Here is a 26869-nt window from a genome sequence, read left to right as displayed (position 1 = left end):
GCCCGGGCTCCTGGGGCAGCTCAGAGGGCTGAGGCTCAGCCCCGACAGTGCGTTACGAAGGCCGGGCTGCAGCAGCGAGATGGGACGCGGGACCCTGTCGGCACGGCGGCATCTGGGAGGCACGGCGCGTGTAGGAGCAGGCGAGGCCCCCTTTCGCCTCCTCCCATCAGTGATTCCCTCAAGTCCCGGGTTTATTCAAGTTCTATCCCTCTCCGGGAAGCACGGCCCAGCCACCACACGCCCTCCCCTCGACCCGCGCCTCCCGCGAGCGATGACCGTGCGGCGCTGCCGGGCCAGGAGGGCGGGGCGGCGATTGGCTGACAGCGCGGGGCCGGGGGGTGGCGGGCGGGGATTGGCTGCCATGCCGCCTTTGTTCGGCTGCGGCGACCGCCGCAGGGCAGCGGAAGTTTGAGCGCCGCGGCGGAGTGCGAAGGGCGGCGCCGGCACTTTCGCCTCGGCGCAGCGCCCGCGCCTCAGCCGTCTCGCACCGGCGCCGGGTCACCGGTCAGGAGTTGTTTGCCACTTCGAACTGCGTCCCGAGCTTTGTGTCCGGCATGGACTTGGAAAGCAAAGTGAAAAAGGTGAGGTCGGGCGCTGACTGCTCGGTTACCTGCCGCTCGGAGCGGCTCCCAGCGCCTGGAGCGGCACTGCCTCGCTCCGTCTGTGGGAAGAGGGGAAGGGCAGAGGGAAAGGGGTGAGGGAAAGGGGTGAGGCTGGGGCAGCCCGCAGCCCCAGTCCTGTGGGCGTTACCGCCTCCAGTGTGAAATCGTGTGCGTCCCCCCGGTGGTCGTGCCCAGGTGTAAGGTCCCTGTGTGTGCGAAGCCTACGTACGCTATTTGGAGCGTTCATCCGAGCGCTGTGTGACTAGCGCTTTAGTGTCGTGCTGCCCGTCAGCTCTTGAACGGGCTTCCCTCCTGGTGGAAGAAGGTAGGTGGGCAGGCAGCGAATGGCAAGTTACAGAAACTGGTAAGTAACCTGGCTGTTTGGATCCCCTTCTGAAACTTGCTGTTTGAAACTACGTGTGTAGGACTGAGCTCCTGCTGGACACACCCCTCATCCTCACTTCTTGTGGTCTTGTCAGTTACGTGCCGTGCCTACATGGCTGCTCTGTTTGTAAGAACTTCATCAAGTAGTCTCAGAACAGGTACTGTGGAAGTAGAAGCCTTGTATTAGAACACTTTAGAGATCTGTGGTTTACAGATGTGGGTGATCTGTGTTTCTGAGTTGTTACACTGAAGTGTAGTACCTTGTTTTAAAGTGTGCATGTGCACATGCATATATGTATATGTGTGTGTGTATGTATGTATGTATGTATGCACACTTGAACTTTTTCAAATTACAAGCTAGGAACTGGCTCAGATGCCAAAGTAGCTGTAAAGCATGCAAGGCTATCGGTCCCCTCAGGACTGAATCCCACTGAAGCAGGTTAGCCTTGAGTTACAACTTTCTCTGTGTGGTGGCACGACCAAGCTTGTTCATTGGAAGTTGTTGGAACTCCAGTAGCACTAATGTGGGAAATACAGCGTTCCTTCTCAGAACTTCTCTGTCTGAAAAGAGAATAAGTATGTGCTATGAAGTATTGATGAGATTCTACTGTTGGAGTTTTGGATTGGAGAAGCTTGTAGCAGCTGAACATATGCTTTGAATTGTAACGTAATTGTTGGACATCTATACGTATTGTAAGTTTGTCTCTTCTCTTTTTTTTCAGTCGTGTTTCACCCTTCTTTTTCATCCACTTCAAAAATTCCTGAAGGTTTTTCAGAATCTAGCCAAACAGATGTGATAGCTGGTACAACAATAGAAACCAAGGAAGCTGTTTGTAGGAATTAATTTGTGTTTTCTATTCTGTTAAGCTCTACATCATATGGCATCTCTTAACAGTATTAATAAAGAGCTTCTCATTTTGTGAATTTCTTATATATATATATATATGTGCTCAGAAAACCTCTTTATTTCCCTCCTCTCCCATGTTCACCTCTCCTTATGCTCTTTCCCTCTTATGGTTTAGTTGAGATCCCTTTTCCAGGAGAACAGTTACAAGTCAGAGCCAGGACGAATGGGGAAGCTTTGTTATCATAATGGTATGTCCTGTAATAAATTCTTTCTTTTTTGACCCCTGTTATTTACTTAATCAGAGCTTCTTCAGATTTTGTATGGAAGGAATGTATGAATAATAGTTCACGTCAACTATGCAGTGTCTTTAACCTAGGTCTTCTAATTCCTATTTGAAACCTGATTCCCTAAATTTTCTTCCTTTCTTGGAAGGTGAGAGAAAATTCTGGGAAGTTTTCAGTCAAGTTTATGAAGGCCCATGAAGTGCTTTGAGAGAAATCTGTCCTTGTGGACATGGTCCCATCAGACTTCTTTGTCACCTGCAGTAGGTTGCTGTCCTCACCTTTTTTTTTTTTCCTGCCCTGCACCTTGGACAGAAATGTCATCTTTAACAAAATCTGTGTGCTTAATTCTTATTGTGTATTAACTTCTACCATTCATTGGGACCTAAATAAGCACAAATTACTGAACAACTGGACCTGTCTGGTGGATTGGAAATATCAAGATTGGAAATATCAAGATTCAAGCAAGGAGGCAGGAGTTGCCACGCTGTTACCAATTAGATTGCTGCTCTGCTACTGTTCTAAACTCAAAAATCTGAGTTTAAAAATTGGCTACCCCCCAGATTGAGTAGAAAAGAGGGAAATTAATTCATTATGGAGTTTCAGACCATCAACTGACTGTGTAGAACAACTTCTTTGCCCTCCTGCAGTTGTTAACTTAAAACAGGATAATAAAATGAGACTCATTTCTGCTTCTTAAAAAAAAAAAAAAAAAAAAAAAAAAAAAAGTTTCCAGTGTGGCATTCCTAAGATTTCTCAAAGTGTCAGGAGTTCCAGAGTCCATTATACACTTGTGAACATAGATGCTGGCTCTTTGGACAACTGCAAGTAGCTTTCAAGGGGCTGACGTACTGGAGAAAAACACAGGTAGATATATGAATAGCGTGTTTATACCTGCAAATCAGATTTTGTACCAAAAAACATGCTTGCAAAAGTCTCAGGAAAGTCTGTTTTCAGTGTTCACATCAGATTTTTTTTTTTCTTCAAAACTTAATAATCCTATATAGTTCATCTGACAGGAGTTGCTTCCCCTCTAGCAGAAGGCCATTATGATTGAAGCAATCTACCTGTTCTTCTGCAGGAAGAACTGCTGCCTCATCCACCGCATTTTCAGACCCGTTGTTTCAGATTCATAGCAGCTAGTAGATCATATTTCTGCTGTTTAGTGAGAGCAAAACAGCAACCCTATGTACCATACGTTTCTTACGTGTTTTGCTGTGATGAATCTAGGGACACAATTGTTTGAGCTCAAACTCTTTGTTTTTTAACAATGCCAACAATAAGCCCAATTCCTTACTGTTATACTCTCACTTCCTTTCCTCTATAAAGGCTAACTGTACTTTTTTCCCGTCCTTCTTAGAAGGAGGTAGATCTACTGTTGCATTTGAGGATTGTGAAAACAGCTTTTTCATATATAGTGCTTGCACAACAGAGTTGAATCCTAAGAAATGTAACTCTAGCTTGAAAAGTACTTGTGGAACAAACAGATCACTAAATTCTTCCAAATACAATATGCCTTGTGTTCTTGAATTTTACTTTGGGGAGAATAGGAAAAATGGATATTTAATGCCTTATTAGAGACTGTTAGAACAAACAGTCTGGATTTCATTCCTGTCTTTCACCTCAGTGATCTTCTTAAAATGAATCACTAGGCAGCAGACATGTTTTGTACAGTCCTGCTGGCAGCATGGTCTTGTGTTCTGTTAGGGAGAATAAGTGGCTAGCACTGAGTCTGTTCTGTATAAGCTTTCACAGAATAATACTTGCTTTGTAAAAGGAACCTTGTGCTGGGAAGAGGGCAAAGGAGTTTGGGGGAAAAGGCCTCAAGTGTGGAGTGTCTGCATGATTTTCATTGTGCATGAGGCTTGGTTTGTTCTGTTACAATGGGAAGAAAACAGATCTGTAGACATCATTAAGTTAACAACTGTACTGCCCTCTGATAAGAATACTTTATTCACTATTCACTTAGGAGCAAAGTCAACTTTCTCATCTTTTAGCATGATTTAGTCATGTTTGTTGGGCTATGCTTCCTGCTTACATCACTCTTTACTGTTTGTTTTGGTGTTACTGCTGTGGAAACCCATGATAGGAGAGGTGGGGTTCTTTTTGTTTGTTTGTTTTCCTTACGTATGGTAAAACAAGGAGATTCAAGATTCACACACAGTAAGATTGATTTGGCTGCAAGAAGTACAAAACCACATATGAAGATGTGAGAAGAACTAGTTAAGTTTCTTAAATAAATGAAGTGCATTCTGTTGTGTTCTTGGTGGGTTTTTTTGTGCATTTTATGCTTGTTCTGGGTTTTTTTGTTTGTTTGTTTTAGGTTTTTCTTTACCTTCAAACTTCTTGGGGAGAGGAGTGAGAATATTATATAGATATGATTTGTTGCCTGGAATGCCTTTCACATTTATTCCTTTTCTTGTCATTTGTGGCTATCAGGTTTGCAAAGAAAGCAACGCTAAATTAAACTTTTTTTTTCTTCTGTGGTGAAAGTATTCCCTGGGTATTTGACCATAAAATATAATGACATGCCTGGGTAGTAAGCCAAGGAAGTAGTGTAGAAGTGCATAACTTCTGAGATTAGGTAAAACTTTCTTCAGCTGGCATAACTGTGAACAGAGTATTAATCAATGACTTGTTTTTTGTTACAATCTTATGCCATTAAAGGCACGAAGAGCTTTTTCTGTATGTGTTCCTGGAAAAAAGAAGCATTTTCTTTCCTCTAGGTAAAATGATAACAATGGCAACTAGTGAGTCACCATCAGGAGTGAAACTTTCTTGGTAGAAGTAGCTAAAAATGCATTGCATTCCTTTCACATGAGTGAATAAGTTCGGCAAATCGGTGATTTCATCCTAGCAAATGCAAAGCTTCCAAGTGGTGTGAGGTAGATGTAAAATACACATTATGAATTCTAACAGATACAGCAAGATATATTTGGAATAGATACACAAATCACATCCATAACCATGTATATATTATATTGTGTGTGTACATCTGCTGCTGCCATGAAGAGTTAGTGAGGCTCTTCTAGGTTCTGGAGAGCAGGGCTGTGAACACAGAAAGCTTATTTGCTTGTTATTTTGGGTCTTAGATGTGGTTAAAAGAATAAGATGGTATCTGTTGCACCCATCCAACATCGTGTTAAATGTAACTGTGCTTCAGGCACTGCTCTGTGTGCATCTGGTCTGTTATTGTCTTCCTCCCTCTTTGTGCCTTGCTTTTGGTCTGAGGCATCTTGCTGCTGCTTGTGAATGCCCTGGCTTGGGCCCAGGGAGGTAAAAGAGAGGAGGAAAAACAATAAAACCCATTTTCTTGCAAGACTAAAGCTTCTAATAAGTATGTAGACTTGCAGGTCTAAAAAGCATATTAGAAGATGCAGAGCAAAAGCACAGTTTTAAAGGCAAAACACACATGTATCATATTATCGATAATCTTTGATTATCCTAAGCAAAATGGCAGATCTATCTTAAGTATGTCCGTTTTAAAGCAGGTTGTTGGGAGGAGCTGGACTTGATAGACTTGAAATAACTTTGATTAATCTTTAGGAAAGTTGGCTGGCCCGTGACCTGCAGGTTGTGTGTGTTATCAAATGAAAGGCTCTTGCTTGGTCACAGGGACTCTTCTACCATGGAATGTCTGTAAAGTAATCCTGGTACTTTGTTGCACCTGTCCATGTGCATGATAACAGCAAAACTGTCTGCCTACCATAAGTTCTTTGTGGGCAGCTTGAAAAGGCTCAACATTTCTTGTTATACATGTTGTCGTAAGCCATTCAACTATAAAACTGGAAGTAAGAGGCAGTGCTTACTTGAGTTCTTGTGTTGGATTAGCTTTTCCTGGTGACCTATACATGTAAGCCCAGGCCTTCCAGGAAGAGCAACAGAGAAAGGACAGTAACTCTTAGTTTGCCTTGGCAGCACTGGGTGATGGATGATACTGTAGTGTAAACCCTGTGGATGGTACTCTACTATAAACCCTACTGTAGTGTAGGGTTTTTAGAGACAGTGTTACAGTGTGTATGAACCCCACTGAAACTTTGTTAGCATCATACAGGACTTTGTGGGGGAAAAAAACTCCACTTGTGCTGAGGTCTTTAATACCTGTTAGTTTTCTGACAGTAGACTGTAGTAGTGCTTTAAATATTTATATTCTGAGCTGTTTGATATTTAGTGAAGGCATCACAATAAAATAAATTCCTAGTACTTGTGTGCTGTCATAATCTGCTGTAGTTCCTTGATTTATCCTTATGTTTGTCCTGCTCAGATTATCTTTCAAATATGTTTCTTGGATGCAGGCACTTTTTGGCATCCCTCTTCCTGTGCAAATATTCTTCCTTACAAGAGCTTTTGCTTCATAATCCTCGTCAGCTTTTCCATAGATCTAAATGCATGCTTAAAGAAAAGCTGCAACAGATTTTGCCATCAATTAAAATCAGGTACGTTAAATAACAAGTATAGGATGGTCTATGCAGTATTTCTCTTCACTAGAGATCTTTCTCTGTTCTCATACAGTGTTCATAGAAGCCTTATGAGGGAGCTTGGATATAAATGTATTTGTGTTTCTTCCTGCTCCATTCTGGAATTATAAGAAATAAACTTTAAAAACTTAATAATTACATTAAATGCTTTAATCTATTTCAAATTCCAGTTTGTTTCCCAACCAGAGAAGTCACCTGCACATATAGAATTCAGTAACACAAGATTAGGTCTCAGCAATAAAGCACGCACAGCACATACAATTTCTTCTTAAATCAGTTTTGTTCTCTTTCCTTTCCACCCCCATGCTTGACCTTGACATTTTCTGGAAGTTTCTAAACTACATTAGAATCTGTTAAAGACATCATCTGTTATGCTGTACTTTTTTTTTTTTCTGTTGTGTGTTTTGTTTTGTTCCCCACTAATATCCAAATGAGTTAATAGCCCAGTAATCTTCAGACCAGAGGAGCCCTGGTATGTTACAGTAAACTCAAGAATGGCTTTAGCAGAAGTTGTTTCTGTTCTTGGAATGTTGAGAGACACGGGAGAAAGATCTGCAAAAGAACAGTGAAAATTCCTTAACCCTGTGCAATACTGATAGCTTTCTCACTGTATAGCCACAGCCTTTCAAATTCAGATAGGTCCCCAGCAGTGGAATTCTATTCAGCAGATGTAGGTATGGGTATTGTGCTACACTATACCTGGCAAGCTGAAAGATGAATTGGATCACCTGCCAGGTAATGCAGGAGTCCCTTCATGGGGAGAGGAAGGGTGAGGAAGCAAGCCCTTAGCTTGCTCTTTTGGTGAGACTCACCAAAAGACATCCTACACCAGGATGTACAAGAAAGTCTGTGGGAGAAACATCAAGTTGAGCTTCTCCTTTTTTTTTTTTTTTCTTTTTTTTTTTTTTAAGAGCTTCCTCTCTTCTTATCATTGCATCTCAGTGGTTCCTCTTTTAGTAGGCAAGAATTTCTGTGCAACTAGTGTTTTTTTGAGGGCTGTATTTGTCATGGGTATGTTGACTGTTAAATAGTAATTACAAAAATGAAGGCTTCCAGTTTCTTGGTACCTTTTGTACCTAGCTAATTAGTGGGAGGAAAATTGGACTCTAGGCATCATGCAGTTATAATACGAGACAGTAGACAGAAGATGCACAGTGTGAAATTCTGATCAGACAGATTAACTCCTGTCTGTGGTCCAGCACTGTAGTAGGTTGTTGAATGTGCAAAATGGACAAGGTTTCTGCCAAATCTGATTTAGCTGCACCTGTTCTTTCTGGGTAGCTGGACAACCTCCAGAGAGCCCTTTCAACTTTAAATCATCTATCATCATTAAAAGCAAGCTTTGAAAATTACTGCTGTGAGATTTCATTTTAATTCACTCAAGATTTCTTAGGGCTCTTTTTTTCCCTGTGATTATCAACAGTAATCTTGAGGTTTTGTAGCATTACATTGTTCTAACTACCAGAAGATAATTCTCCATTCATCACTATTATTTTTTTTGCCAGCACTGTAGCACAGTTCATTCAAAATAGGAACAAATTTATTATACAGCTTATCAGTATTTCTCCACATAGGAGAAACCATAGCTGGTGAAATGTATTTTGATTTCTATCAGTCCATAGGCTTAAACTGGCCAACTACCACTTCATCGTGATCCGCTTCTGTCTATGATTATTCTGTAGCATCCCATATCAGGAGATATTGTTGGCCTACACTCTTTGAAATCTATTACGTATAATTTCATAATTTGTATTTAAGTATCATTTTAAAAAGAAGCCAGACTTAAGCATTTCCTAGAGGGTTTAACTTAATAGGATTAGGAAAGAGGATCTCTTGGACTTTAATTCTTGGTCATTTTCAATTTGATCATAATTATGAAGTTGATCATAAACACTTGTTCTAATCCAGACTTATACTAATTTATAGTAACTGCAATATTTCTTTTACTCATCCAGGCAAGCTATCAGATATTCAAATTGGACCATTTAAATTTTTAAGACAACAATAAGCTTCTACAAGTGGCTCTTCTAAAGTTAGCCAACTTTTCATACTAGATTCCAGCATGGTCTGAAGGAGGGCAAACTCTAGTAATTCTCACTCTGCTGCAACCATTTAAAATTCTTTACCCTTGAGAACTATTTAATCATGATCTCAGTCATATTTATATCATTTTCCATACTCGGGCTATTTAAATCCATATTGGCTGTGTTAGTCATACCAGATGGTTTTAGATAGCTTTTTCTGTAAAATGAAAATTAATGGCAGTAGGCACACAGAAATCTCTTTCTGGCAGAATTTCAGTTGACCTATCTGGGCCACTTCTCTCATGATTCCATTTATGGGGAAAATTGATTTTTATCCTGTACTTGGATGCACATTCCCCTTCTAGTGTGTGCTCAGCTCACTGCATTGCTGGGTCTTCTATCTCAGCACCAGTTATGTCTGTAGGAAGGCCTGGGGAATAAACATAGGCAAGCAACAGAGATGAAGCACGCTGCGTTTTAGGTGCTTTCCTGAGTTACAGCAGAATCAGCAACTGGAAAACAACGCTCGCTTCTGGGACTGATGCTTCCTTACCACTGAAACAGATCCTGTTATGGCACTGTATTTAACATTCACTGTTAGGTGCAGCCAGACTCAAAACGCTGTGTCTGCAAATGCTGTTTTATATCCTTAATATTTTTGGCACGTGTTTACCTAGTTTCTCACTCAGAACAAAGGCAGAGGCTGAGAGTGAATATGGCATAACATCTGATTCAGTTCTGAGTGTGCCTATTATTTTCAAGCTAGACATCTATAAGATGACCAGGCCACATGAACAAGACCATCCTTCTCTTTTACTTTTCAGCCAACTGAAGAATGTGTATCAGAACGAATGTGTCTTATTTACTAATTCAGTTTATTTGCCTCAAGTTGCATAAACTTATCCTTGATGTGCTTTATTTTACTGGGGAGGGAATGTAAAATCCTACGTCACTGAAGAAATCAGTGTTGAGAATGATGACAGTGCAAGTAGGATGTCTGGTTACTGTCAAGTCAGTTGGGATAGGGAGTGTATTTTGAGTGGAGCACTTGAGGAGAATCTTGTGGTGCTCAACAAATTATCTCTACTTGTTTTTAGCCTGAAAGACCCTTAAATGTTAGGAGGTTTGGGAATAGTGTATTTGCTTGTGAGAGCCATTCTTTCTCTTGTTTGTATTTGGTTGTGTTTTGGGAGTTCTTGAAATGTTAAGGCCAGTTCTAGGTATACTGCACAGTAACTCTTCATACACTAGTGATCCTAGGTTTCTGTGCCTTATAACACTGCAATAAAGTAGTGTTCTGCCCTCTCCCTTTAAAAATAAAATTAAAAAAAAAAAGCATAAGAAAGTACTGCTGGTTTGGAGTAGCAGCTGAAGAGAATGAATTATTTTCTTTGTGTTCTTGAGAGGCAATTGCAAGCACACTTCAAATTAAGCACTCCTCAAGGATGTTTTTAAAAAAGAAAAAAAAAAAAACTATCCTGAAAATAAAACAGCAACAATTGTTGCTTTAGTTTCTTTCTTAGAGAATGTCAAAGCCAACATTTTGTTCTATACATATCCAATATAGACCAAAAAATATATATAGTTAGGAAAAATAACTATTTCATCTTTAAAGTAATCGTAAACCCATAGAATGGCTTGGATTAGAAAGGACTTTAAAGATCATCTAGTTCCAACTTCTCTGCCATGGGCAGAGTTGTCAGCCACTAAATCAGGGCTGCTCAGGGCTCCATCCAACCTGGCCTTGAGTGCCTCCAGAGATGGTGCATCCACAACATCTCTGAGCAGCTGTGCCAGGGCCTCACCACCCCCTGAGTAAATAATTTCTGCCTAACATTTAACCTAATTCTTTCCTCTCTTAGTTTGAAACTGTTCCCCCTTGTCTTATCCCTGTCAGACTGCGTGAACAGTCAGTCTCCCTACTGTTTATAAGCCCCTTTTCAAACACTGGAAGGCTGCAATGAGTTTCCCCATAGCCTTCTCTTCTTTTTTTCTTGTTTCCAACCCAAGTACAGCACCTTGCACTTGGATCTCTTGAACCTCACTAGGTTCCTGTGGGCACTTTTCTCAACCTATGTTTATTTTAGGGGTCTACTGATCTGGCTTCAGGTTAGCTCATCTACTGTGTGAACGTCTTGAGCCATTAGGCTTATAGATATAAGCATGATCATCACTGGCTTGTATTCTTTTCCTTTCACATGAAAGAAATAAATAATTTCACATCTCTCTATTCGTCTTTGCACTTGCAAGCAGTAGCTGGATAGCTGCTAAAATGCAACTTCTTCCCAAATAATTATTTGCAGGAAGGCTTGTAGTTTTCTCATGGTAGTCTTATTGCTCCAAAGGCAGTGATCCTTCAAATATAAAATGATTGAAATAGCAGCTGTGGCATTTTTTCATGTGCTGTCTTGAGTAAATGGCTTGCAAGTAATATGTTCCTTCACTTTAGACAGAAGCAAGTGGAAAGATGAACTGCTTATATCCTTGCAGATTAAACTACAATTTCATTATGAAAAAGCTTGCATCACCACATTTAATTAATGCTTGCATTGTATTACTGTTGGCGGAACTAAGATTAGTACTAGAACTTACCATCTTCTATCTTTTGTTTTTTGTTTTCTTTCGTGGTAAATTATGTCGGACTGAAATTGAGCTGTCTCCATCGTGATTACTTTCCCTCTCAAAGAGTATGCTCACAGCCTGCTGGATGTGTTCCTCATGTGCCTGGGAGCAATGGGTGGGAGTATGGGCATGAGTTACCCTCTGTATGGGCAACAGGCTGTGCACTCAGCTGTGACCACAGTTGATTTAACAGTGGTCACAAAGGTTTAGAGAGCTGGAATGAGGCATCTGAAATTTAGTATATTATTTAGATGCATAAGTTATGTTGCTTGATGTCTGTTTCTCACCTCAAACTTTCAGGTGCTGCTCACTTAAATGTGCTAATACATCGATATACTGTGCGAATATTTGGCCTCTGTTAATGCTCTGGTTTTTGTATTCTCTCAAATTACTTGTGTTATAAATTGATTGTGTGTCCTTTTAATTACTGCATAGTGAAACGCTGTGTATCATTTATGGTCGTCGTTCTCACTAACTGCTGTTTGTCTTTCTCCTTGGAAAGTAAGCTGGTATTAGTTCAGCTGAAACACAGTTATAAAAGGTACGTTCTGGTTTCCATCACTGTCAGAGTAGTTTCAAAAATATTATTCTAATCACTTAAATGTTTTCTTCATTTCTATCTGATGCTCATGCTATTGATATCAAAGTAGAGTCTGTTTATTTCTTTATCTTCTGTATTTTGTCAAGTCATACACTGTAGATGACTTTGTCCTGACAGTTGGATTAAATACCTTTTAGCTTGGACTTGAGGTTTTACAGCTTCACACTGTGGTTTCACAGCTACAGACAGAGCTGTAAAGTCTGCTTGCCCCTTTGAAGTCTGCAGGCATGTTATATACACAAAAACAAACTTAAAAAAAAACAACTTGGTCTTGGTTAAGGCTTTCTGCTGCTAGGTCAGTCCTACAAACAAGCTTGTGCAGACAGTGTCACTTCTCTAAATACAAAGACAGGGTAACTGGAAGCTAAAACATTGTCCTGATGTTGGCTGAGTCAAATGCTTAATGTTCTGTTTTAGTTGTGGGTTGTATGTAATAAAGCAAGCAGTGAGATCATTCATGCAGTGTAATTCTGCTGACAATGGTTTTCTTCTTGATCTTTAAACAGATGGGCTTGGGCCATGAACAAGGATTTGGTGCCCCCTGCTTAAAATGCAAAGATAAGTGTGAAGGATTCGAGCTTCATTTTTGGAGGTAAGTGATTCAACACACCTTGACACTTACATGTAAATGTGCAAGTACTGGGCTTTTTCTTTTTCCATTAAACTATTCAGATGCTTTAAAGATCCAGTGTTCATGTTGAGGATGAGTTTCTCAGCAGCACTGCAACAACTAAGTAGGTAATTGCGTATGAGTATACATTTTATCTGCACTGAAGTCCATGGTACTACTTCTATTGAAGCATTCACTTTAGTTTAATAAATGGTTGAAGTAGATTTGAAAACATCTCTATTTTCTAAGAGAAATATTCTCTATTTTCTAAGAGTGCTTCCTCTCAGTAATAAAATGCTTTCTCAACTTCTGATCAAATACATTAGCTTTGATCTGAGATTTTAGGTAAAATTATCTCTGTTGAAAAGAAGCTGAAACTTTGTGTACATCTGTAAGGAGGGAGCTGTGTTATGTTTCAACAAAAAATAAATATTTCTTTGCCTTGAACCATTCACTGCTCCTGATCTAGTGAGGACTGATGATAGTTGCAGCAAGTAGACTGTTGAGAGGTCGGTGCTGTTACTTTGACAGAAAAGTCCTATTCCCTTCTTTGTGTTACTGAAACCTTAACAAATAGTTCTGAGTTGCTCAGTTCACAGTTCATACTGGCTGAATGTAAAGTAGTAGCTTAGAGATTCTGATGTTAAAAATAAAAACGAATAATAAAAAACCTCTTGAAGGGAAAAGTCTGTGAAAGATAAAGATAAATGACTGATAGTAGCACTAGCACTGGCAACCTAACTAAAGCCTTTCCCCAATGCTATTTAGCTACAGTCATAACTGTGTCTATGGTAGGATTTCATGATGGATTTTAATTCTGGTCTTTATACAACTCAGCTAGAGTGGTATCAGGTTCAGATAAGGCCTAAGAGATATTGCATCTATCTCAGAGTACTTGAGTGCAGCTGTGACATGGTTTAGAAAGTAACCAGGCAGCCCACAGCAGAAACTTGCTATAAATTGATGAGGTTATAATTCAGTTATATATCTGCAATATGTAACTATGGAAGCAACTTACAAATAATAACCTGAAACAAGGAATGGTAATACGCTGGTAGATAAATCTGGTACCTAAAGACATAAGAAACAAATAATTTATGAGAAGATTCTGGGAAGGTTCATGTAGAGGTAACAGAACAGTTAATGTGTATAGGTGATTCAGTGAAACTGAGCACAAGTCTTGCAGGAGTAAATATATTGTTTCTGTGCTTACAGGAAAATTATGTTTCTTACTACTGAAGAGAAAGACCTTTTAGGGCCAGCTTGGTAGTGAAATTATATGTTGGGAGGAAAGAAGAAGATGAGACCAAATAATTTCTTCTTTTTGTCCTCTCTTATTCTTAGTTCCCACTGCTGAGACCTATTTCCTAACCTATTCTTCAAAAAAAAAATTAAGGATAAAAAGAAATGTCTGAAGCAATACATAAATAAGCTTATTTGCCAAACTGGAATGTAGCTGCTTGTGGGTGTTTATTTAAAGATTTTTTTGTGTGTGTGCTTTTCTTTAATACTCCTTTTACTGTGCTGCTCCTGCAGTTATGGCTCATCATGGTAGGTTCTAAATAAACAGCTCATCAGGACACTGTCTCCTAAAGAGAGCCTGTAGATGGCAGTGCATTAAAGAGCAAGTAAGATGATGTGAAACAGTGTCTGTTTAGTTCGGATTGAAGTTATAATTTAAGAGTTGAGAAGATATAGGATAGTCCAAGCAGCAAGGTGGCCAAGAAAAATACTTCCTCTAGGTGTCAGACAAATGTAACATATTAAGAGATGAAATGTTGGCAATTAAGGCAATTCTAGAACAGGTTGGAATATAGCTTTTTCTCCACTAGGTCTGTTTCTGGACACATGGAGGGTGTGAATGTGAAGTCTGAAATTAGTTGTATAAGAAGTTCTTAAAGGAAAAGTTCAGTAGTACATTTTGCATGTATAGACATCTCAGGAGTTCATCACTGGAACAGAAAGAGGAATGGATGGATGGATTCTGAGTGTTTGTTCACCTGTCTGAATACTTACTGTTTTACTTCTGTTCTGCTGGCTACATCCTGACCCTTTCCCCCCCAGTTTTATACTTCTGCTTGATGCTATGTGGTGTAGAATATCCCTTTGATCTCTTCAGATCAGCTGTCCTGGATCTATTCCCTCCTGGCTCCTTGTGCACCGTCAGCCCCATTGCTGGCAGGGCAGCGTGAGAAACTGAAAAGTCCTTGGCTCTGTGCAAAGACAGTTCAGCAACAGATAAAGCATCAATGTGTTACTTACATTATTCTCATCCTAAATCCAGAAGACACCATGTTAGCCTCTATAAAGAAAATTGACTTTATCCTAGTCAAACCAGGGCAACTTAGCCATGTTATTCTTAATCTGAAAATTTATTTTAAATCAATACATGCTAGTAGAATTGAATAGAATATTATCTCTATAATATCAATTATCAAAGTTGGTTCAAATTTTGTCACTAATTTTACCTTTTATGCATCTTCAAAAGATGGGTGTTAAGATTGGAAAGAATTGCTGTGGTGGGTTGACCCCAGTCCACAGCCATGCACCCACACAGCTACTCCTTTGCTGTTTCCTTCACATTGGTGTAGGGGAAAGAACAGGAAAAACTGAAGTGAAAATGGTTGTGGGCCAAGATGAAGGCAGTTCAATAGCTGCAGGAAAGGTGAGGGGGAAGGAACTGATACAAGGCAGTCACTCACCATTTCCCATGATCCTTAGACAGTGTGTAAGCAATGGCTACTTTGGAAACCAGAAGACTGCCTTCATTTGCTACACCCACTGTTTTTGCTAAGTATGATTTTGTACGGTATGGGATATCCCTCTGGCCAACTGGAGTCAACTGTCTTCTCCAATCTGACTTGTAAGGGAGAGGCAGAGTGTGAAATAAAGTGCAAGCACTGCTCAGCAATAGTAAGTGCTATCAACAGTATCTTTATTCATGAATCCAAAACACAGCACCATAGGGGTACTCTAAGTCAAGTTAATTCCATGCCAGCCAGACATAATGCAGCAGCTGAGACAGAAGCAGTGCTGTACGTTGCTTTGGTGTCAGGGTGACTCTGCCCTCTGGTGGATGGAGCTAAAGTGCTTCAGTAGACTATTTAGTTCTCTCTTCTGTACGTGAAAACTGTGTATCTTTAAGAACTAGGTGCAATTTCTCTGTTTCTGCACAGGGGAGCATCAGTGCTGCCTTTGGCAGGTCAGACTGGAGAGTGCACCAAAAAATATCCGAATATACCAGTCTAGTAACAGTGTTTTACACAGAGCTTCTTACACCATCTTTTTCTGTACTGTTAGTGTTTGGCAAATATATCTTCTGAGGTGGCAGAAAAAGAAGCTTTTCGTAAAACTTGTTCCCAAATGTACAAATTCTTAAAGCCTCAGTGTTGTGGCCTGCCTACAAGTCAGAAAAATGGAAGTTGCAGTCTGCAAAGGTTTAAAGTAAGATTACCTGCTTTATGTGTGTGCTAATAACCTTGACAGGCTAAAAAGGTGGGCCTGGGTGAACCTGATGAGGTTCAACACAGCAAAGTGCAAGGTTTTGCACTTGGGCTGGAGGAATCCCAGGCATCCATAAGACTGGAAGGAGCGGTCCTTGAGAGCAGCCCTGCAGAGAAGGACCTGGGAGTCTTGGTAGATGAAAAACGTAACATGAGCCAGCAGTGTGCTTTTGCAGCTTAGAAAGCAAATGGTATCCTGGGCTCCATCAGAAGAGGGGTGGCCAGCAGGGACAGGGAGGTGATTGTCCCCCTCTACTCTGCTCCTGTGAGGCCCCATCTGGAGTACTGTATCCAGGTCTGGAGCCCCCAGTACAAGAAAGACAGAGCTGTTGGAGAGGATTCAGAAGAGAGCCACGAAGATGATCAGGGGACTGGAGCACCTCCCTATGAAGACAGGCTGAGGGAGCTGGGCTTGTTCAGCCTGGAGAAAAGAAGGCTGCAGGGTGACTTCATTGCAGCCTTTCAGTACCTAAAGGGAGCCTACAAACAGGAGGGGAATCAACTTTTGGAAAGGGTAGATAACTGCAGGACAAGGGGAAATGGTTTTAAGTTGAGGGAGGGAAGATTTAGGTTGAATGTCAGGGGCAAGTTCTTCACAGAGAGAGTGGTGAGGTGCTGGAACAGGCTGCCCAGAGAGGTTGTGGATGCCCCATCCCTAGAGGTGTTCAAGGCCTGATTGGATGGGGCCCTGGGCAGCCTGGTCCAGTATTAAATGGGGAGGTTGGTGGTCCTGCATGTGACAGGGGGGTTGGAGATCAATGATCCTTGAAGTCCCTTTCAACCCTGGTCATTCTGTGATTCTGCAATAACTTTAGCTTTTAAAATTGTCTTCAGAATTATGTTTCCATCTGGATTCAGCATAAACAAGGAGCAGGGTCTTCTAAGTTCAGATGTATATATATAAAATTTGTTCTTTGGGAATGTATTTCCCACTAGAGGGAGTTGTGGAACAGAAATCAGATCTTAAAAGTAGGAAGAAAGGCTCTGATGTTTTAGTCATGTACTGGGAAGTTATAATTGCCAAAATGTTAAAGCTTCTGGAGATGAGAATCTTAAGCTTGGGATTGACAATTATGAGCAGCTGGCTTCTTGGCACAGATACAACCCCTGAAAAGCAGAGGGAACTTGTTTTAACATCCTCTGATACTAAGGCTGTCAGGTGAGAACTGAGGCACAGTACTAACTGCATTTACAATTACTGCAGCTGTATTAATAGCAGGATAGCATACCAGAAGGAAGAACCAAAAGAGTTGAGTTTGTTTGTTTTTGTGTGAAGAACAAAGCCTCAAGAGTTGCCAGGTGCTTGTTGAGAGTTTCTCTGGGCTTGCACATGCTTCTTTCTCATGCTTCAAAGCCAGCGTAGAAAGGGTCATGATCTGAATTATTATTCTTCTCTGTAACATAAAAACTAAAATAGCAGGAGGATGAGTGATGCTTCTTAGAAGGAGCCTTGTAGGTAGCAGAAAGCTGTGACATGGGAATTCATGAGCCTAGGAGACAAGGAGAGAATATGGAATCTATTTTCCTTTCTACCCACCCAAGACCTAGAAGCAAGACATAGTCCACTAAATCTGTATTGTACAATGATATCGCTTTTAATTCCACAACTCTTAAGCTTCCTCCTTATGTACCATGTTTTGGAGAAGGAAAGCTTCCCAAGTGCTAAGATTGGACTGGGGAACACTTCTGTCCTTTGCTAAAGTCCTGTTTGTGTCCACAGCTCTCAGGAACCTCTAACATCTCAATTAATACAGATTCTGCTGAATGCCCTCAAGTTAAAGAAAAAATATATTTTCTTTTCCTATGCTTATACTGTTATCATCCACTGACAGAATAATTGAAGAGAATGGTGTCGCTGCCTGTCTTCTGGGTAGGGCCACAAGAGATAAATGTAAGTCTGTATAAAGAAACAATTGGCTGTTCCAGCATGTGAGATCATTAAAACTAAAAAAAACTGTCAGTTATCAGACGGACTTGTGAAGTGTAATGAAGGGTTCGAGGTAATGTGATATAGTAACTTAAGAAAGATAACTCTATCGTAGGCAAAGGGAACACCAGAGACTGTGACAGATGATCAAGACTGATACTGCATCTCAGAGGGAGAAAGTAGGACTGAATTGTAAGCAGTACTTTGTGCTAAGACTTGTATATGTAAAAGATATCCAGTTGACATTTAGGGCTAAGAATTAATCAATAAAAGGGATTATAAATCTGAACAGGAAACCTTTTTTGGCTTTTAGCAGTGTACAATGTCTCTGTGTGTCAGAGATTCAGTGGAGCCTTGGAGAGCAGGGGAGATGGCAGCAGTCTTGGGGATTTTCCTGTAGCTTAATATAATAGACTGACATCAGTTATGAGTCAGGATGCTCTTCCTGGATTATTTGTTCCTGCATTTGGAGATTTATCCACAAATTCTAATCCCGAACAATCACATTTACAGCTTCTTGCAAACTGCCCATAGAACAAGGAGTCATTCATTGGTTCCTTCAAAGAGTGAGGAAATAACATTAGAATGAAATGTTCACAGTCAATTTCTCGAGTAAGCATGAAGAGGAACAAGTTCAGCAAGCATAAAGATAATGCTTTTTCTTCTCAATTCAAGTTTAAGCTATGGTAGTTTAATGCCAGTTTTCACAGTGGGACCCAGGAAGTACCTGAAGGTAAATTACGTATTTTCATTTTTTGTATGGGTTTGTTCATCTGTTTATCAAGATTATACACAATCTCTCAAGAATACTGAAACTACTGAGTCATGCCAATTCTTCAACATGGGACTGAAGATAAAAGCAATTAAGTCATGGTGTTCTCCTAGCTGGGAACAGAAACAGGATCTCAGAACTCTAATAGAAAGTAAATATGCCATATGAGTAAAACCCTTGTGGTTCTTCCAACACCTGTAAAAATCCAGGGGGAAGAATTCCTCCAGAACTTGTTGGGGATAGCTCTGATCTTTGCAGGATGTCATTGCTGTGCCACTGTAGATGAAGGCTGTGTGGAGTAGGGAAAACTAGAGAGGCTGCCATGCTGCCATTGTGATCACACAGCCAGTACAACCACGTGAATTGTTATCAATGAGTTCTGTTTTGCAATCAGAATAGTTCTGGACAGCAAGATTACATTACACTTGCTGAGTGTGCAGTTTACCTGGAGATGTCTGTTCAGCCACCTGTGCTGGTAGAGCACATACTATCAAGAAACAAGACTGCAACACACTGCTTATTGCTAAAGGCATAAGTGGAAAAAGTGAAGAAAATGTCTGGTAAACTGTTGTTCAAGTTGCATGGGGTGTAGAACTCTGTGGGGGCATAGAGCTCTGTTCATCACTGATGTAATAATGAACTAAGCCTTCAAAAATAGGATCTTCTGTAGTAGATAGCAAAATCGACTGTTTTTGTTTGGAGTGGGATTTATAACTCAGGAAACTATGGCTGCTGTTTTATCAGATGACCAGGTTTTCATCCAATCACACACTAAAATGATCATGGAGTATACTTACAATATACTGGATAATTTTGAGGATGGCTGTGCATCAGTTCACCTGACCTTATAGGCATGTCTTCCTCTTCCTCCCTTTTCCAATACCTACTGGGCTTTCTGTAATCATGGCTCATTCCAAATATGCACTCATTACATGCTTTATGGTAAGGTACTTATCTTGTTTTCAAGGCTTCAGACAGCGAGTTGCCAAACATTGTGAGTCTTACATGGTTTCCAGTAAGCAGAGTTGAGAAGTGGTTTATAGATAGCAGTCTTATGTTATTCACTATGTGAAGAGTAAATAATTGGGTAAAATGTTGTTCATTTCTATCCATTTCCAAGAGGCATCCAGAAGGTTGATCTGTTCTTTTCATATATAAAGAGAACCATTAGTTAACATCCAACTTCACTAATTTCCTTATACCGTGCTCAAATGGAAGCGCTGGGAAAGCCATTAATAAATAGAGAATCAGAGCAGCTAATCCAAGGTTCTGCTTATTAAAAGTGAACTGTTTAGTTATGCTTAATGTAATAAATGGCTATCTAATGTGCCTTCATCAAAGGAATTCAAATGTATTTTATTGTGAGTGAAAGAATACTTCCCTCTATCGGAGTAAGTGATACCTTTTAAGGCTGCTGTGAAAATTCTCTGTACAGCATGTACCAGAGTACCTCTGACTTTGTTCAGAGATGTCAGAAATATTTTCTCCATATAAGCAAGTCACTCTTCTTTCACCTTCTCTTTGAAATGCTGAACTTGCACCATGTTCTGTTCTCTGTGTATTTATTTTACTTACTAAGAAATACTTTTTTGCAGTTGATAGTAACCCTGTGGTAACCGTATATCATGCAAATGGAGAAATAGTAGTGTGTGTAATATTCAAAGAGGACCTGAAAAAAAAAAATAAGGGTGCAAATAAACAATTGCTGGGGATCATATTGATGTGCTTGAGGCATGGGTCATATGTGACTACCCACAATAAACCGGATACGTATGGATACGTATGGAGTGATGTAACTGAAGGAATGACACAGCAGCCAACCACATTAATGCATTAATACATTCATAGTATGGTATTATACATCGATCCTAATCTCAGTGAATAAATGATAGAATAAAGAATATCCTCCAAAGATATTTGACAAATTTCAGGAAAACTTATATCTGATCTGTTCAAAGGTTTTGAGTTCTTGCTGATATTGTTACTACACATGCCACTAAGGGGAGGTGTAGGTTTTAGCTGAGACTATAATTCTTTACTGTTTCCATGAATTTCAGAAAAATATGCCGCAACTGCAAATGTGGCCAGGAAGAGCACGATGTCCTCACAAGCAATGAAGAAGACAGGAAAGTGGGGAAACTCTTTGAAGATACAAAATATACAACTCTTATTGCAAAGCTGAAAAATGATGGCATTCCCATGTATAAACGTAACGTAATGATACTGACTAATCCAGTGCCAGCCAAGAAGAACATATCCATCAACACTGTGACCTATGAGTGGGCTCCTCCTGTTCAGAATCAGACACTTGTAAGTCAGACTCTCTTCTTCCTTCATGTTCAAGGCAAGATTGATGAGATATAAAGCACAGCTTAGTACAACAACAAATCTCCCTCTTGTTATTCCTCTGAGTGTACATAAAGTTTTCCTCCTTCTCAAAACTAAAATTATGGTGGATGTTTTTAGCGAGTCTTGCCTGTGCAGTCTTGCAGAAATCTGTGTTTCTCTGGAACTTCTTGAGAACTGAGGAAATGAGATTGACTTTTTGTTTTAATAGTAGATAACTCTTAACTCTTACATCCCTGAAGTGCAATTTCTCTAATCTACCTTCTTCAGTAAACTTTGAAAAATGTGCAGAGTGTGTGCTTAGAGTCGCATACACAGAAATGCACACAGTACAATTTGTTGTCACAGTTTAAAGTTAAGGGAAACACCCAGAATTGCATATGTCTTTTACTGTATATGGTAAGAGCAAGTTCAGTGTTGACATCTCGGAAGAGCTCTCGTTCAGTATGTTTGCAGCTCAAGTAGATGGGATGGTAGATAGCCTTCTGAGGATTTCTGCTTCGCTTTTCAACCTTTTGTTGTTAACTTACTGTACTGTAGTGTTGTGTAATCCTTGCAGGAATTGAGTTATTTCTGACTTGCCTCTCTAAATAACCTTTTTCAGTGAATGAGTCAAACCTTGTGCAGCCAAACTGACCATTACTTAATATTCAGTTAGCATTTTCATTTTTACATTTGTCCTTTCTTTATTAAAATAAGAGCTTTTTTTTCTTAGAACTAGGTCTGCAATGGGCAGTATGGCTCAGGAAAGCTATTCCAGCTTGTACTTCTTAAAGCTGTACTGGTGATCCATACTTCTAGACAGTTTTGAAGAGGCAAGGTGCTATGTAAAACAATTGTTGTTTACTCTGAAAAGTATTAACTCTGTATACTGTATATGTCAGAAATAGCTCAAAAGGGAGCCTGTCTCTTACTCTGGGAAGAAGCCAATTAATGTTTCTGCTATATTTTTTTTTTGTCTACTGTGCTTCAGGACATTAATGTTATGAATAAAGAACCTTGTTTTTGACAAGTTTGTCTGTCGCTAGCAACAGTAGAGATGATTTTAATCACTTGTTTGCTTAAAAGGATAGGTCTATAATAGAAACGGAATCTGATATCTAATTCTGCCTGATTTAGGCTAGACAGTATATGCAGATGCTACCAAAGGAGAAACAGCCCGTTGCTGGCTCAGAAGGCGCTCAGTACAGGAAGAAGCAGTTGGCTAAGCAGCTGCCTGCTCACGACCAGGATCCTTCAAAATGCCATGAGCTATCCCCCAATGAAGTTAAACAGATGGAACAATTTGTGAAGAAGTACAAAAATGAAGCACTTGGTGTAGGAGATGTCAAGCTCCCTGGTGAGCTGGAAACTAAAGCTACTGACAAGAATAACGTGAACAGTGGGGACAGAAGTACCTCAGCTGCTGTAGGAGCAATGGAGGACAAGTCAGCAGATCAGAAGGCATCTCAGTATGTAAGTATAAGAAAGAAAAGATAAAACAAGAAGATAGTCTTCCATCTGAGTATTCCCTTTGGTCATTTTAACTCAATGAACATGTTTGTTCATTTGAAATAGTGAACATCTGGGGAGGGGATGAAAGAGGAGAAATTGGAAAACATTGTTAATGTCTGCTCAGAACTCCTAGTTCTCAACAGTACGCTGGTGCAAATAGCTTCCAAGATGACTTATGTTCATAACAAAAAAAAGTTAGCTTGGATATATTTTATGTCAGGATGGCTTCTACCAAATAATGAAGAGGTTGTGTAATCTTACAGTCTGAATGCTACACTTTTCCCTTCTTGAAGACTTTAGTTTAATTTTAATTGTGGTCAACTATTTTGTCTTTCCTAGGAAAGAATCAAAATTGTCCAGTTGTCAAATTGCATTGAAAACTAAGTAATACTAAGAAATAATAAAGTAACACCTCTTCCTCCTATCTCCAACAAGCTAAGCCATGTAACTGTTGTTTTGAGTAGCCTTTTTTCATAATCAGATTTTTTTTTTTCCCCTTTGACATCTGATTTCCATCTTGTAACAGCTCAACAAAAAGGATTGTTCCTATTTATTTCTGCCCATCAGTTCTGAGTCTTCGTTCTCTAAATTTTCTTGTATGTAGTGATTCAGACAGAACCTGAAAGTGTGTATTCCTGTAACTACAGAGTAGAAATTCACTTTCTCTGAAGAAAGTTTTTTTTTTAAATCTGATTTTTAAAAAATAAAATCAGATCCCCACTACTAATGTAAGTCTACCTATAATAGTTGTCTTCATGAGTTTTTTGTTGTTAAAAATCTATTTTGCCACAATTAAAAGATGAGTAACAGAGAACTGGGTATTTAGCAGAATACAAGTTTTACATTTAATAAAGAAGGACTTTGCTTTCTCTCTTAGCTGCCTAGGCTGGGGATTTTGCAAGTGACACGTAACTTTTCTCTCACAATCTGTAAATACTCAGCCATACTTTTGTCAGTATACTGGTTTAGACTAGTTGGTTTGATGGAGGCTCCTTATTCTTGAGTATGTGATGCTCATAGAACATAACATGAGTTTTGTCTGTTGGATTTTTCGAAGTGTTGGATGGTAGTTCAAGAATGTGAATACTGCAAAATACTGTAATCCATTTAAGTAGCATTAATGTAGTCAGTAAATATGTATAATCTTGAATTGCTTGGTGTGACAATTGCTGTCCTGTGATATGTCACTTTATCTGATACTGGATGAAAATTAATACTGTAGTTTCATTACGGGCAGGTGGTTTAAATAAATGTTTATGTAACTGCTATAAACATTCTTCAAAGATTTACTTAATCTGTAAAACCTCTTTCCAGTCCTGCTATCGCTGCAAGCTGAACATGAAAGAAGGTGACCCAGCTGTCTATGCAGAACGTGCAGGATATGACAAATTGTGGCACCCAGCTTGTTTTGTCTGTTGTACCTGCAGCGAACTTCTAGTAGACATGATCTATTTCTGGAAGAATGGCAACCTGTACTGTGGAAGACATTATTGTGATAGTGAAAAGCCCCGCTGTGCTGGATGTGATGAGGTAGGAAATAGCCAGACCTTTGTTTTAATGCACAAGTTTGTGATCCCAAAAAGTTAGTATAATCGTAGTGAAATATTTCAATGCAGAGATATGACATCTGTTCATTAGTTTTAGCTGATCGTAATTGGAAAGAACTGAGATGTATGTGGACATTTCACATTCAAGAGGTTCCGTAGTTTGTCTTGGATTTGGTGGGGGTTTGTGCAGTCCACAGGAGAGTAGGATATGTGTGTAATACCTGAGTGTAAGTTGTTCTATAAAGTCTTCAGTTATGCAGTTGTTTCCTCAGGAAGGACGCTAGGGGGAGCACCTCACTAAATTACGTTTTCAGCAATGTAGAGCGAACAGCCTGCCTGATGTCTCTGGCATCTTACTGTTTCGTAATGGGAATGGAGACCTTGGAAAATAGTGATACAAGTAAATACTTCCATTTTTGTTGAAGTCATTTGAAGGTGTGGAATACCAGCAGTTCCTAAGAAATTACAAAATATCATCAGGAAGTACTATTCAAATAGTTTACTATTAATGTTTGTGTGTTTTCCTCATAGCTAATATTCAGCAATGAATATACTCAAGCAGAAGGTCAAAACTGGCATCTGAAACACTTCTGCTGTTTTGATTGCGATTGTGTTTTGGCTGGAGAAATCTATGTCATGGTGAATGACAAGCCTGTCTGCAGACCATGCTATGTGAAGAAACATGCTGCGGTAAGATCCTCACTGACATGTTGGTGTTGTGAAGGAAGGGAAATTGAAGAGCATGGAACTCTTACCTTTTTCCCAGAGTGGGAGTATCTGAAGAGTGTAAATTGAGTACGTGTGTAGGTCCAAGCTGATCAGCTCTCTTTCACTTTGAAAGAAGCTTTGAGAGCAAACAATAACTTTTGGTAACCAGAGCTCAAGATGAATTCAGTTCAAGACTTTCTAGTAACCCTTAATTCGTTAGCACGCCTTTATACCTGCCAACGCACAGGAAAATATACATGTAACTGATTTGTAATAATGCATAGGTACATATTGATAACAAGCTCATATCCTGATTTGTGCATTGGGAATCATCAGAATTATCTCAAGTTAATCTGACTTCACATGCACATTTTCATTATTTCCTCAGCTGCATTTTGGTCAGAAACTCTACTTATAAAATGAAGGAAAAATCAAAACCTGAAAACTTATTTCATAGGCTTCTTTTGACACTTGTCAGTATTCTTTGAAAACATCTAAGACTGTGAGCTTGTGTTGGAATTGTAGAGAGGATGTTCCTTCTTCATTTAAGTTACTTCTTTGTGTTTGTCTCTTTTCCTAATAGATCTGCCAAGGCTGTCATAATGCTATAGATCCAGAAGTTCAGCGTGTAACCTACAACAACTTCAACTGGCATGCTACACAGGAGTGTTTCTTGTGTTCCTGTTGTAGCAAGTGTTTAATTGGCCAGAAGTTTATGCCAGTGGAAGGGATGGTCTTTTGCTCAGTGGAATGTAAGAAGAAGATGATGTCTTAAGGAATGACGCGCACAAAACTAAGCATTGCTCTGTTCCAAAGGCTCTTGCATTTCTACTGTAAAATATGTAGAATTGTGGCATTTAAGGTTATGGAAAGTACTAATGAGCATTTTCCCAAAGATTTTTTTTTTTTTAATGACTAATTCACGTTCTGTAATCTTGATTCCTTAGCTGTAATGTTTTATTCTTTGGGATTTTGTTTCTGAGTCTTACATCAAGTGTCTTCATATCCCAGAACTGTAGGAAAAAAGTATGTTATGAACTCTATACGCTTCAAGGGAACTCTTCACTATGAAGGATCTTTTCACTGTGTTCTTTGTAGTGGAAGAAAATGTGAATGTGCTCCGTTTTTTTTTTTTTTTCTTATACAATCAAGTAGCTTTTCCACTTTCAGTTTGACAAGTTATTTATGTCTGTTTCCCTGCTTTCATCAAGCACTTTAGACAAGATGATCAGCTTTACTGCCACATACAGTTTTGTTCACTAAACCCTCAAGTAGGCAGGGAGAATTAAGTTTTTGTGGGTTTTTTTTTGTTGTTGTTTGTTTTTAAAGCTGCATGTAGGTTTTTTTGCTCCTGGTTGACACATGGGTTGTTGAGAAATAGAAACTACTCTCACATCTAGTTTGTAAAGTACCTGCACCACTGAAAAACTGGTTTATCTCATGTTTCTTCCTACTGCTTTTCATGTGCAGAAGTTTTCATTTTATGAATATTGAAGTTACTTTGCAAGGGTTTCTTTTGCTTCTATCTTTTGTGACTTTTTGGTTTGGTTTGGCTTTGTGGTTGCTTTTGTTTGTTTGTTTTTGCAGAGGAGGGATGATGGTGGAGAAAAATCTAAGGGGTCATTCTACCCAAATTAAAAAAAAATACAAATCCACTACAATTTGTGGATCTGGCTTCTGCTTCTCATGAATGTTCTTTTTTGCATATTGTGCCTTCTGTCAGAGGAACACGGCTCAGGGGTACCATATGCTTTTCCAAGTAAGTCATACTGCAAAAAGTTTGTACTTAGGCTTTTGAATTGTGTGTTCTTAACCAAAGCAGAAAGAAGTCTCAACTAGAAGGCTTCCAGTTTTTGAATAAAAAGTTCACCCCCTAAGTATTACCTTTGCTTATTAGATAATCCAAATAAATGGATTCCTGTGGTGTGTTGTCTTTTCCTCCCCCTAAGGATTATAGATCTACAGTGAGACTTGTTAGCTATCTCTATGCTTAAGATGGAATGGATCATCTTTAACCTCAAAAAAAAAAAAAAAAAACTATGCAAGTTTTATGTTCAGCTTTAAGTTTTATGATGCTGGATGTTGTAACACTTACAAATAAACATTGGTATTGCTCACTTAAA

At 39.5% G+C, this 26869-nt stretch overlaps 1 protein-coding gene across 2 annotated transcripts; it reads left to right on the top strand.

Moving 5' to 3' along the window:
• The first annotated feature begins 344 nt into the window (after positions 1–344).
• On the top strand, positions 345–26869 carry TES (testin LIM domain protein). 2 transcript variants are annotated; one of them, XM_003201978.5, is made up of 7 exons: positions 345–581; positions 12346–12431; positions 20709–20961; positions 22117–22452; positions 23806–24021; positions 24570–24728; positions 25330–26869. In XM_003201978.5, the coding sequence occupies exons 1-7, from the start codon at positions 555–557 to the stop codon at positions 25519–25521; spliced, it is 1269 nt and encodes a 422-aa protein (XP_003202026.1). In that variant the 5' UTR covers positions 345–554; the 3' UTR covers positions 25522–26869. The 2 variants fall into 2 exon arrangements, with proteins under 2 accessions (XP_003202026.1, XP_031409101.1); XM_031553241.2 differs by lacking the exon at positions 345–581 and adding an exon at positions 11703–11779.

The sequence above is a fragment of the Meleagris gallopavo genome, chromosome 1 (assembly GCF_905368555.1).
Source record: "Meleagris gallopavo chromosome 1, MGAL_WU_HG_1.1, whole genome shotgun sequence".
Taxonomy (NCBI): Eukaryota; Metazoa; Chordata; class Aves; order Galliformes; family Phasianidae; genus Meleagris; species Meleagris gallopavo.
This window is presented reverse-complemented; position numbering and strand designations above follow the sequence as displayed.

Bases quoted from the DNA above. Each gene is read 5' to 3' on its own strand.
- TES (XM_003201978.5), top strand. From the start codon at position 555: ATGGACTTGGAAAGCAAAGTGAAAAAG. The intron at 582-12,345 runs GTGAGGTCGGGC...ATCTTTAAACAG, and splicing joins TGGAAAGCAAAGTGAAAAAG to ATGGGCTTGGGCCATGAACA. The intron at 24,729-25,329 runs GTAAGATCCTCA...TTTTCCTAATAG, and splicing joins ATGTGAAGAAACATGCTGCG to ATCTGCCAAGGCTGTCATAA.